Source organism: Cannabis sativa, chromosome 5, assembly GCF_029168945.1.
Source record: "Cannabis sativa cultivar Pink pepper isolate KNU-18-1 chromosome 5, ASM2916894v1, whole genome shotgun sequence".
In the NCBI taxonomy this organism is placed as follows: Eukaryota; Viridiplantae; Streptophyta; class Magnoliopsida; order Rosales; family Cannabaceae; genus Cannabis; species Cannabis sativa.
The window spans coordinates 49190316-49204198 of NC_083605.1; the positions used below are offsets into that span (position 1 = coordinate 49190316).

Here is a 13883-nt window from a genome sequence, read left to right on the forward strand (position 1 = left end):
TCTCAGTTTGAAACTAGAACCAAAAGCTTTATTATTATTAATTAATGCCTAAACCAAATTTAATGAAATGAGCACTACTACACATTGCAATTTGCATACAAAAGAAACACCAAAAGTGTCACCAATCTCTTTCTCTCTTTCTCTATACATAAAATAACCTAATATATGCCAAAACCACAAACCAACAAATATAAGGTCAATAAGAATTAATACAAAATCACTATATACATAAAGAAAATAAAAAAAAAATAAGAAGAGATAATTTGGAGGATAGATCCAACTTGTTCATTCATTCATTTATATTATTTATCATTTTTTTTGGAGAGTAACTTTCATTTCTCAAAACTATACAAAGCAAAACTCATCAGCATAATCTAATTCTGGTTACCAGAATCAATTTTTTCCGGTTTTTTTTTCCTTCCTATATTTACAACTCCACCAACCCATATTGATATTTTTCAGAAAAAAAAAAAGAAAAAAACCTACAAACCAGTAATCTGAGAATAGTCAGAGTAAAAGTCAGGAATACCAGAAGCTGCCCAAAGCCTCTCATTAAGAGAGGTTTGAAGATCTTCTTTAAGAAAAGGTGTCCTACACAAAGGACAAGTCTTTTGGTCATATCCCATCCAACGGTCCAAACATCCTTTGTGAAATATATGGCAACAGTTTGTGAGCCGTCGGATCTCATCTTCACCTTCAAACTCGTACAAACACACGGCGCAGCTCTCCGGTGGGTCTACCAGCTCCGAGAACTTAACCACCGGCAAACACTCTCGGATCAGAAGGGCTGAAACTGAGTCGAATTCGGGTACTCGGGTCATCATCGTGGTTGGAGTGTCTGAGAAAGAAGAGGAAGACCAGGTGTTTGAATAGACGCCGCCATTGATGATGTCCGGTGAATCGATGAAATTTTGAAGACCCAGATAGCTGAAAAGGATTGAAATGAACTTTCTAATGAAACCCAGAAAGGAAAGTGTGTGGATGAACAGTTTTGGTATGAACAGCTCTGTGTAGCCCACTGGAAACCCCATTTCAACAACAAAAGAGTAAATTAAATTAATATTACTTTCTAAAGGTTTGAGCCTTTGGTTATGGTGGGTACTGGGTTTCTTTCTTTCTTTTCTTTTTTTTTTTGGTGGGGGTTCAAATGAAGAATGAATGAATGAATGAGAGAGATAGGGGTGAGAATAGAAGATGAGGATTGGTTTATATAGCAGAGAGAGAGAGAGAAGAAGGAGAAGAAGAGAGAGGTTTGGAAATGTCCTTAATGGGCTTTCAGCTTTTAATGGACAGGACAGCCAAATAGGACATAAATAATTGAGATATTATTATTATTTTTCAAAACTAGTGTAGATTTTAACTGCTGTCATCTTCATGTGTTGGGTTTGTGTAGTTTATTGGTTTATTGGTTTTTTTTTTTTTTTAGAAAAACAATTATTAGTACACATATGTGGTAATTTTGTTTTCGATGCAACTTACTATTGGTTAGAAAAACATGGGTGGCATTAAATGCTCTGAGTGATTTGTGAAATTAATGAGATACCAAACAAATGTACTCCCCAAAAATCAATCAACGAAATGATTGTAAATTACTTACACAATGGTAATTGATTTAGTTGCCAATAACAATGGCACTTACTTTGAGTTTTCTTCTTTCGATTTAGAAGTTGTTGCAAAGTTATAGCTGCAATAGAGCAATGTTATGATAATGTCAAACAGCATAACTTAATATTATCGGAAATCATACCATTACACAATACACACTACACAGAGCACACCACACCACACCAGTTGAGTCATGATTTCTTTTTTTTTTTTTTTTTTTTTCTTTTCTGTTAATGGAGTTTGATTTTATTCTAATGGGATATATTTACAACATTATAACATTCTATAACTTTTTTTTTTGAAAAAGTTTTTAATGAATTTTTTATATGATGCTAATTAGTATTAATTTACAACATTATAACATTCTATAACTTTTTTTTTTGAAAAAGTTTTTAATGAATTTTTTATATGATGCTAATTAGTATTAATTCAAATAATTAAGAGTGATAAGCGCTAATTACGACATATTTCTCAAATTCTACTTCTGAAAATACATGCTGAAATATTTTTTTTATTTATTTTTTATTTTTTTGGTCCATGGCGGTTCATTATAATTGCAATATCATTACTATAAATTGTTTAAATTTTCTTTTGAATAGTTTGCTGTGTTAAAAAAAAAATTCTTGATATTTCAGTTTACGTATTGTGCTCAAAATACTCTAAATCTATTTTCTAAAGTGTAAATTATTAGAAATTTTTAAAAAATTTATAAAAATAATATTGTAACTATAACGAATATTCTCATGTTTTTTTTTTTAAAAAAAATATATTTCGATATGTGTTTTCGAATATAATTTTATTTTTTTGAAATTATAATAAAAAGTTGTAACCAATACTTCTCGTTAAGAATTGTTATGGAACGAAAAACGTTCACTAGTGTCAGTGGTACATAATTGATATATAAACCCAACTATATTTATTTATTATTTCTTCTTTTTTAAAAAATAAAATAAAAATAAAGAGATCATTTCATTAACAAGAACAATCAACTAACAAAAGAACAAAGAAGTAACAATTTAGAGGGACCACTGTCCACTCTTATACTACCATCAAAAAGATAACAAGAAGCACAAGCAAGACAACGATCAACCCTTGTTAGCTAATCGATTTATGTATATAAAAAAAAATAGAAAAGAAAAATTCACATACATGTATGTAATATTCACAATTATATTATATTTTAATTACGATATATAAAGTTATCATATATAATGTTTAAATAAATAAATAGCGTCATAGATAATTAAAAAATGTTTTATTTTACACTTTGCCATAATTGTATTTCAATTAAAAATAAATAATTTACTAAAATTTTTCAAACCCTTCATCATATCTGTAATATCCACTATTACAAAAATTATTATTCTCATCGTTAGTTCTCGAAACACTTTTTTTTTTTAAAGACCGTCGCTAATAAAATTAAATGTGTAAAACCGTTGACTATAATTAAAATTATTGAGAGTTTTAAAGACTTCTATGATATTCGCAACTGTTAAAACTCGTTGTGTACAAAAAAATTTAATATTGTAATTTAAAGACTATAGTCGATACTTATGGACCATTGGCTATAGCGTAGGGGTGAGCAACGGTCGGTTTTGTCGGTTTTTTACACAAAAAAATTCCAAAATTCAGTTTTCGATTTTTATGGTTCTAATCCGAAAACCAACCGACCATTATAAAAATATAAAAAACCGACTGTTTTAATCCACGGTTTGGTCGGTTTAACCGACCAAACCGAACTTCATTTTTTTTTTCTTAAAAAATAATTTTTTAAATTTTTTATAATTATTTGAAAACTAAAAAATTAAAGTATTGTATCAAATATCATATAATTTAAAAATAAAACTTTCTTAGTTAAATAAATAATGTAAAATAAACTTTTTTAAATTTGTTCAAATTATTTGTGCTACTAATGTGGTAATGAGTTATATTAAAAAAACTAGTATTATTTTATGAATGTGTATATATAATACGTAAATGCATCAAATTATAATAAAATAAAATAATGAATAATTGAGACTTTAAATAAAAAAGATATAAGTAAAATTAGTTTAATAAAATTATATATTAAATATGTACATATGTTCGGTCAATTCACGGTTTAATCGGTCGGTTTGCCATTGACACTAAAACCGACCATGTTAAGACGGTTTTAATCGAAGGCAGTTTTTTAGGTTTTCGGTTTTTTCGGTGTCGATTTTTTCGGTGTTCGGACGGTCGGTTTACTCGGTTTGGTCAGTTTCTTGGATTTTTTGCTCACCCCCACTATAGCGGGTTCAGAATAAAACCCATTTTTTTTTTTCATTTTAGTACTCTATTCATTTCACCAACCGCATGGAACCTCTCTCTCCTCCTCTTCGCACTCTCCGCCTACTCTCTCCCCCTCTCGTTCGACGACCACCTCCACTACGGTGTCTTGGGCTCCAGACCACCATTGAGCCTCCGTCCCCGCAATTAGTGCCCACAAATCACATTCGCTTTGTGCTCATTTCCTTTTGCCTATCGAAGCTCCACCACTGTCCACCTCTAAGCGACCACCACTATTCACTCTCTGTCCCTCCTTCTCTCTCTTCCCATCTCTCCTCCTCTCTCATTTAGTGACGACCACTGTCCACTACCGAGTCACCACCATCACCCTTAGGTATTATATATATTTATTTTATTTTATTATTTATACATATGTATTTTAGATCTATTTATTTATTTATTTAGAATTTGAATTGCATTAATTTTTAGGCATTAATTTTAGTAATAGAACAATTATTTGAATACAAATTTTAGAATAGAAAAGATTTTTGGTTGATATATATATATTTATAAATAAGGGTTGAAAAAATTGTAACTAAAATCTAATAAAGTGTAAAATTGTAAATAAAATTTAATAAATTCAAAAAAAATAATTAATAATAATTTATTTTCCTCAGTAATATTCAATTTAGTTTTAGATTAAAATTTTTTAGGTAATGATTTTAAGAAATTTTAATTTTTTTATTGTCTATTATTTACTATTTTAGCTGTTACCAAACTTGGCTGAGCTCCTCCTTATTTTTCGGTGGTCTTTCGAGAAAAGCTCCTTATTCTCGATAATATATATGTACTTTTAGTTTATATATATATATCAATACAAGTTGATAATAGTTATAAAATTTAAAATTTAATCTATGTCATTATTTTTAATCATTTATAGGTATCGAGCTTTTGGTATTGATTGAAGAACGCAAAAGTAGCTAGCTTTATTGGAGAAATATATGATCACTAAAACTTTACCATTCTTTATTTAGTAGAGTTTTAATATCTTAGATATTTATCCTAGTGAAGTAGATTTTACTATTAATTGTAGTACAGTCGAATGGGTAGAATATGCATGTTAGATGAGTTTGAGTATCTTAAATATTCATCGATACTGAGCTAGGTCTGCGAATACATTACTGTGGCTGGATGGGTAGATTACTTTTTAATTTTAATGTTAGTTTTTTATTTAGTAATGTTTGTGTGTTTTGTTTCTTATTTTTTTTTTTTTGGTTATTTAGAATTTTTGAGAACGCCTGATTATAATCGTTATGCTGCCAAAATTTTGGTAGAATTAGATAAATATCACTAAAAATACATAAGTATTAGGATTAAATTTATATATGTGTGGTAATTAATTTTACTAATTAATTACTACACTTATTCAAACAAATAATATTTGAATATAGTTTTTTAAAAGTTTTGAAATGGATAAAAATTAGATGAGTGCAAATAGATTATCAGTGGAGTATAAAAAAGGTGTTGACCATTTCTTGAAATTTTATCAGAGGAATGTAAAAAATCCTAAGTTGTTTCTTTGTCCTTGGCTTAAATGTGTTAACATGGAGAGTATTAATATTACTAAGACAAAGGAGCATATATTTAGGAACAGAATAAACAAGAGTTATAAGATTTAGTTTCACCACGGGGAAAAGATTAGAGTTTCGGGCGAGGAAATGTCTAAGTCTGAGAAGGTTAAGGATATTAATTTGGATTATGAGAATGATCACATTCTAGAAATGATAAGAGATGCAAAATTTGAATAAAATGCTGATCCATTGAAATTTTAGTCTAGTAAAGGATGCTGAGAAGCCTATTTACCCTAATTGTAATAGGTTTAATAAATTATCAAAACTTGTTAGATTATACAATATAAAAGCCAAACACGAGTGGGTTGATAAGGGCTTTTTGGATTCATTAGCTTTTCTAGTAGAGTTATTACCTGAAGGTAATACGATGCTTTTGTCTTTCTACGAGGAGAAGAAGACACTATCTTCCTTAAGCATGAAATATGAAAAAATAAATACTTGTCGTGATGATTGCATCCTATATCGTTAGAAGTTTGTAGACGCAATATCGTGTCCCATGTGTGGTGAGTCTAGGTGGCAAAAGAAAAAGAATTCTGACGAGGTAAAGATTTGTGCCCCTACAAAGGTATTATGGTACTTACCCCCAATACCTCATTTAGTTCGGTTATTTTGAAATGTCTCATGTAGAAAATTTGACTTGGCATGCCAGTGATAGAAAATTAGATGGTAAGATGAGACATCCAGTTGACTCTCCCGCTTAGAAAATAATTTATGCTAGGTGGCTTGAATTTGACAATGAACCTAGGAATATGCGTCTTAGTTTTGTGTGAATAGAATCAATCTACATACTACCCTTAGCAGTAGGTATAGTTGCTGGCCAGTTTTATTTATAACGTATAATTTTTCGCCTTGGTTGGTAATGAAGTGGAAGTTCACTATGCTTACACTGTTAATATCAGTCCCTTCACAGCTTGGTAATGACATTGATGTGTACTTAGCCCATCTAGTTGATGATTTCAGTCAATTGTGGTATGAGAGCAGGGACGGACCCACTTTGAATGATGTGGGGGCTATAGCCCCCACTAACAAAAATACGGCCTTTTAAAAAATTAAATGCAATTTTTGTAATTTCATAATTATAGATTAAAATAGTAGAAAAAGCCCCCACAATATTAAATAAATCTAGTAAGAGTAATTATAATATATGTATAAATATTTTTTAATGATAAATAAGCCCCCACAAAGCAAAAATTTTGGGTTCGTCACTGTATGAGAGTATTCTTGCATATGATGCCTTTAGGAACAAAGGATTCAATCTTAAGGCCATATTACTGTGGACCTTTAATGAATTTCCAGCTTTTAGAAATCTTTCTAGATACAATGTGAAAGGGTACAATGAATGCCCAATTTGTGACGAGAAAACATGTTCTACGTGGTTAAAGCACTCGAATAAAATGAGTTATATGGGATACTAAAGGTTTTTGCCAATCAAATATATATTTAGGACTTAGAAAAAAGCATTCGACGGTAATAAGGAATTTTAAATGCCACCATCACCTTTGCAAGGCAAAGAATTGTTAGAAAAGTTGAATAAGGTTCAATTCCACCTTTGAAAGAAAAAAGTGACTTCGAAGAAAAGAAAATGTCAGTGTGAGAAAAGTTACGTTGTTACAAATGAACCTTAGGGGCCATGAAAGAAGAAGTCAATATTTTTTAAGCTCGAATAATGGAAGCATTTGGTTTTATATCATAATCTAGATGTGATGTGTTATCCTTATTTCTGGATGGGTTGTACGTGGAAATCATGGAAGAGTGCCATGTCGGATTAAATACTGTTACCTTGTTTCTGCCCTCTGCCAGGATTACAGAAGGTGCTATGATACCCGAAAGCCCTCCTTTCTAGCAAAGGTGGGAATGGTTTCACAATTCTCATCTATCATGTTGCTACTGGAAGTAAGCGAAGTCGCGGATGCTCCATCATGATAGCACATTAGTTGGTTAAGGAAGATATTAGCCTAACCTTTCTTGGATCTTCATGATATCTATTCTAGAGTTAAACCCAAAAGTTGCATATCTTCCGACACCAAATCAAATTTTGTCTCGTGCGTCAGATCGTGGTAGTGCGCGTACGTGCTTCTGTAGTGCTTATTGTCCAACGGATTGAGAAACCTTTGAACGATGCATGCAAAGACCCTTACAAAATATCTTGCACTGATCGAGCACCACACAATTAGAAACCTACCTACCAAACCAACGATCAGATGGTCTTGTTGGAATATTTTCCTTTGTGGTGTGTTGAGTAAAGAACCGTAGGTAGGTAAAGGGTATTCCCTTATCCACATGTGTGCCTATAAATACCCTTATTTTTCATGTACAAAGGGTGAACAATTTTTTACTTAGAAAATCACTATTAAAGTTCCTAGAGAGCTTTCTTTTTTTAAGAGAAATAAGAGGAATACAAAGTTACCATTGTAAACACTTATAATACTCAGATACTCTCGACAAGGCTGATACAACTAACTCGTGGACTAGGGATTATTAATGCCCGAACCACGTCAAAAATCAATTTGTCTAATATTTATTGTTTTGCATTTTCCTTAAGCTTTTAATAATCAGTTTTTGAAAATCTCAGTAAATATTTTGGTACATTTATTGAGAGCTGAGGAAAGTTTATTAGTTGCTGCCTCACTTCGACTATGGTGAATACTCAAAAGAACACCAACAAGAAAACTCCATTCGACTTATTTATGGAGGAAGCTGACTCCCATGCCTCCAGCCTCCAGACGGGCGGTGTTATAGAGAAGGCACGACCCACGCCGAGAACTGAGGGGAGTCTACCAAAACGATCCTTTAGGAAGGTCTACTATAGAGATTTCCTATACTATTTACTATATACTGATAAAACTAGCTCCAAATTAGTATGACTATTGAGTAAGTCTATAGTACACTCCCTAAAAAAGTGTTTCGATAGACCCTCTATCTGTTTCTACATACAAAAAAACTTTTAAGTCAAAAAAAATTTCATGATCGTGTATGTTATAGTTATTTAAGGCAATCTATAAATTTTTTAGGAAATCCAAAATAGTTTACAATGCCGATAATAAAGTTTAAATATTTTGTTGGACGAGTAACTATTTTTTTTATATGCGTGGTAAGTAATTATTTAAACCTAATTTTTAGTACTATAAACAATTTAAAATTTGATTAAAATTTACAAGTTGTCCTAAATAGCTACAACATACGCAATCATAAAATAATCAGATTAAAAATTAATTATAAATGTCAAAACAAATAAAGAGTCTACAAGAACGACCCTTAATAAGAGTAACGACCCTTTATAAGAGTCTACTAGAGAAATTTTCACATCTATTTATATCAATATAGATTGTACATTGTACAATTATATATACATATATACTAGGTATGAAGGACGTACCACATGTACCTAACTCCCGTCAAAATCTATGAGTATAATCATATATATTTTACTTTCATGAATTAAGTTTAAAAAATTATGTTTAAGCGAGGACATAGTGTGAATCGGTTCATTTATTGAAACTAAGATCATCAGTCGTCTTGTGTAATTGTAAGTCTATGTGCTTTGCTCTACTATCATCGATTAATAGGTAAAGTTAAGAGGAAAAAATAATAGTTAACTAAAATTTATTAAAAAAAAAAAGAATAACAACACAAAAAAATTAATATCATATGTATGCTCGTACAATCCTCTACACTATTATATATTTACTAAATATGATGAAAATTTAAAAAAAAAAAAGTAAAAAAAATGGAAAAAAAACAAAGGAGAAAAAGGAAGGTAAAAATTTGTAGAAGAGAGTTAAAAAAATATTTTAAAAAAGAAAATAAAGTAAAAAATGAGAGATTTTTTGAGAAATGGGGAAATATGTGAGCTTTAAAAAAAGGATAAAAACATTAATAATCGGTACAAATAAAATAAAACACACAACTTCCAACATAAAAAAAATACAAATTAATAATCTTATTTAGTTTGAAAAAATACAAAAGAACAAAGAAATTAGGAAAACCTCACCTAAACGATGCACAATAAGTAAAAAAAAACTTAAAAAATTATTTATAATTGAAAAAAAAAAATTAAGTGAATAAAGATATGTACATATTAAGAACATCTCCAATATAGAGCTAGTGGTTTATATGTAAATTTTAGTCTATCTTCATTAAAGTGAACTCCAATAATAGTGTATAAAGTAGTTCAAATTTAGCACATGTTAAAAGTTATGCCAAATTCGGCACAAAATATAACCTGTGTCAAATTTTACACCACATGATAAATATTACTTTTTCTTTTTTTACTCTTTTGCCACTTATTAATGTAAGAAATTTCATGGGCTTATGGCGAGATTATCTTCGTGTTCGTGTGACTTTGAATGTTACGAAGCCATTAAAGAGACGTATGAAGCTTCGCAATACTGTCGGGATCGAGTTCTAGACTAACTTTAAGTATGAACATCTCCCCACTTTCTGCTTTATTTTTGGAATTATGGGGCATTGCGAAAGCTTTTGTCCACGACGTTTCGAGGTTGGAGAGGGTCAGATAATCAAGCCGTATGGGGAATGGATGCGAGTGAGACCTATACGTAGAAACCACATGATCAGAGCTAAATGGCTTAAGCAGTTTAATGCTGCCATGGACGATGATTCTGCAACAAAAACCATTGCTCGTGGTGAGGTGTCTCGGTCGACGATTGCAATGGTTGAGGGGAATTGTGATGTGCTGGGGTCAGATCCGATGATAGTGGAAGAAACTTTGGGTCAACGCGAGGTAGGGATAGGATCATCAAAGGTTGTTAATGGGGATCCTATAATTGTGGAAGATATTTTACCAGATGCTAAGAATAAGGAAATATCTAATGATATCAATGAGGAAGCTTGTCTTTTGGTTCTTGACACGAAAGGGAGAAGAACAACTTTGGAAGATATTGATGGGGCCCATGTGAGGGGTGATGTGGCAACGGGTCAAGAGGTAAATGCTTCAAAGAACTCGAGTTTGGTGGGTACTGGTGTCTAGACCCACCAATTATTATGAATATTTTATCTTGGAATTGCCATGGGCTTGTGAACCCATGGACTTTACAATTCCTTAAGGATCTTATGATAGAAAAGAAGCCCAGTATTGTGTTTCTCTGTGAGACTCTATCCAATCGTTCTCAGATGGAGAGAGTGCGTGTGACGTTGGGATTTGATGGCATGATAGTCGTAGATGTCAATGGTAGGAGTGGAGGTATTGCGTTGTTATGGAAAATTGAGGATGTCAATGGTAGGAGTGGAGGTATTGCTTGGGTTTTCTGATGCTTATATAGATGTGAGAGTTGCTTCTGAAGGTGTGCAAGAATGGCATTTCACTGGTGTGTATGGCGAACCGAATAGGAGTAGGCGTGCTTCTACTTGGAATCTGTTACGTACTCTTGCTAATCGTTCTAATCTACCATGGTGTGTGATGGGTGATCTTAACAATGTTTTATCTCATGATGACAAAAGGGGCGGTAATAGGTATCCTCATTTTTTAATCCAAGGTTTTCAACAGTCTTTGGTTGATAGTGGACTTCAAGACATGGAGTTATGTGGTTATCCATTTACTTGGGAGCGTGGGAGGGGTACTAATCATTGGATTGAAGTGCGTTTGGATAGAACTAGCTAATCTTACTTGGTTGAACATGTTCACTTCTGCTAAGCTCCATAATCTTGAAATTTTAACTTCAGACCATGCTCCAAATCTTATGGTCATGGTTCCTGCTGCTGGCCACAATTTTGTGAAGCAGTTTCGGTTTGAAAATGCGTGGTTGAGGGAACCTCTTTGTTATCAGATTGTTAAAGATAATTGGGAGATTTGTGGGGCTGATGACGTGATGTATAAAATTTAGTTTTGTGGAGAAAAGCTGGCCGATTGGGGTAAGCAAGTTATTGGGAACTTTAAAAAAAGATTAAAAAAGTGTAAAAATGAGATGCAAAGGTGGAAATTGGGTCGAGATGAAGTCTCTGTTGCTAATTACAAACAAGCAAAGAGAAATTTGGCCGAAGGTTATGTGCAAAGGGAAGTTTTCTGGCGTCAAAGATCGAAGCAATTATTGTTGCAAGAAGGAGACAATAATAGCAAATATTTTCATGCTTCTACAACTACAAGACGAACTTATGGTTTGGACCAACTTACGGTTTTTGGTGTCTGGGTTGTCTGGGATAGTGGTTTGGACCAACTTATAGTTTTTTATTTCAACGAACTTTTTTTATCTTCTCAAACCGATTGGAGAGAAGTCACTAGCAGTGTGCAAACTCGTGTATCATCACAACAGAATGCCAAGTTGTTGCTACCGGTTTCAAATGAGGAGGTTTGCAAAGTTTTGTTCCAAATGCATCTGGATAAATCCCCAGGGCCTTGATGGTATAACTCCTGGCTTTTTTCAGAAGTGTTGGCCGATTGTTAAAGATGATATCATCATTATGGTCAAGCAATTTTTTCATAATGGGTTTCTTCCTATAGGTCTTAACAAAACCATTTTTATCTTAATTCCTAAGAAGAAGCAGCCTATGGATATGGGAGATTTAAGACCAATTGCTTTATGCAATGTGTTGTACAAAATTGTGTCCAAAGTGCTTGCTAATAGACTCAAGAGTGTTATGCCGTCCTTCATATCTGATACTCAAAGTGCATTTTTACAAGGCCACTTAATCTCAGATAATATCGCATTTTCCTATGAGATTATGCATCATTTAAAGAGAAAACGAAGAGAGAAGGATGGTTATGGCACTTAAACTTGATTGTAAAGACGGCCTAAGATTAATATTTTGGATTATTGAATAATTAGGGTTTATGCATGAGATTTAATTAATATTTATAAAATGCATGTTGTGAAAGTATATTTAAGTTTATATATGTTTATTATGCTATTTTATATAAATTATTCAATTTCTGTGTTGTGCTCGGAAGCTGTGGAAAGCGACGTTGGGCCTTTAGAGAGTCATATTTTGTATGTTTAGAATATTATCGGGGTATCATTGTTAGATGTTAGAGGTGTTAGAATTTTTGGGGATTGGTAAATGACCAATTTACCCTTGGGAGTGTGTAATTATTTTATTTATCTAGAGGGGCAAGAAAGTCTTTTGGCAAGATTTCTTTTGTCTTATTTGAATTATAATAAGGTTGAATATAAGTTGATTTTTTTTAAAAGAAAATCTATTTTACTTAAGGTAGAAGGAAAATCAAAGAAAATTAAGGAAAAGGTTCACCTCTTTCTTCTCTCTCTCTCTCTCTCTCTCTCTCTCTCTCTCTCTCTCTCTCTCTCTCTCTCTCTCTCTCTCTCTCTCTCTCTCTCTCTCTCTCTCTCTTTCGATTCTCTTGGGCAGCAGCTGGGGATTGGGATTTTGAGATAGAAGCAAGGAATTTTAGTGATTCTTGGGAGCTTTGGTTAAGGTAATCCTTTCTATTTGCTTTCCTTCTTGAATTTTGTAATTTAGGTTAGGTTTTGTGGTGAGTTTGTGTGTCTTAATGGCTGTATGTATTGGGTTAGTATAATATGCAATTCTGGAGTTGGGAGTTGATTAATTATGTCTTTTTGAGCTAAGTTGAAGCTTGTGTTGAGAATTGTTCAAGCTAAGGTTTAGAGAACCTTAGTTGGGTCTTTAATGGTGTTTTATTAAATTGAGTTGTTTGTTGTGGTTTGTTGCCTAAAATAAGTTGTTTGGAGTATAATCAGGTGTTCTGGAAGTTTTTAGAAGGTTTGGACTTGAATTGATTTGTGGGGATCAGTTTTGAGGTTTCCAGCTTAGAACCGGTCGACCGGTTCTAGGAGACCTCGAGCAACCGGTCGACCGGTTGGTACCCAGGATTTGGGGTTCCGGTTGGGAACCGGTCTGCCAGTTGGGGCTTTTTCTCGAACCCTAGTTTTCCCTATTTTTGTGTTATTTGAGGTGTTAGCATTCTATTTATCGATAGGGTTATCCTTAGTTTTGATTTGAAATCCCCGATAAGTTTTTTAGCGTGTCTCTCATCGAATTCTAAACATTATGGTTTAGGGCCCTATAAAGCGTCAAGCTGCGTTTTCACTCAGGCTGACCGACACACTTGAGCACGGAACGAGGTAAAATAGCATAAGAATGTATGCCTATTTTGGATGTTTGCACTACTAGCATTAATATGAATGTGATTTAAAGAGTGTTAGTATAGTGTTGTATATCAGTGGAGTTACGGTGTTACCAATACGAGTACCAGGGGGTACGTCGTGCATGTGGTACAACACTTAGTAATTCCCGGGAGTACAATTATGACTCTACCAACACGAGTACTGGGTTGGTACTTTAGTGCATTTGGTACAGTAGTACTTCCCTTAAGAACGTTCTTAATCATTCGGTGAGCTCTCTGTCGAGCTCAAGGCAGCTTAAGCATTAAGCAGGTTTAGCATTGCTCATAAATATATGTTTTGCATATCT

The 13883-nt window shown here is 32.8% G+C and overlaps 1 protein-coding gene across 1 annotated transcript; it reads right to left on the reverse strand.

Moving 5' to 3' along the window:
* Positions 1 to 262: 262 nt before the first annotated feature.
* On the reverse strand, positions 263 to 1639 carry LOC133037933 (brassinosteroid-responsive RING protein 1-like). The gene has a single exon (XM_061115730.1). The coding sequence runs from the start codon at positions 1029 to 1031 to the stop codon at positions 483 to 485; it is 549 nt and encodes a 182-aa protein (XP_060971713.1). The 5' UTR covers positions 1032 to 1639; the 3' UTR covers positions 263 to 482.
* Positions 1640 to 13883: the final 12244 nt, after the last annotated feature.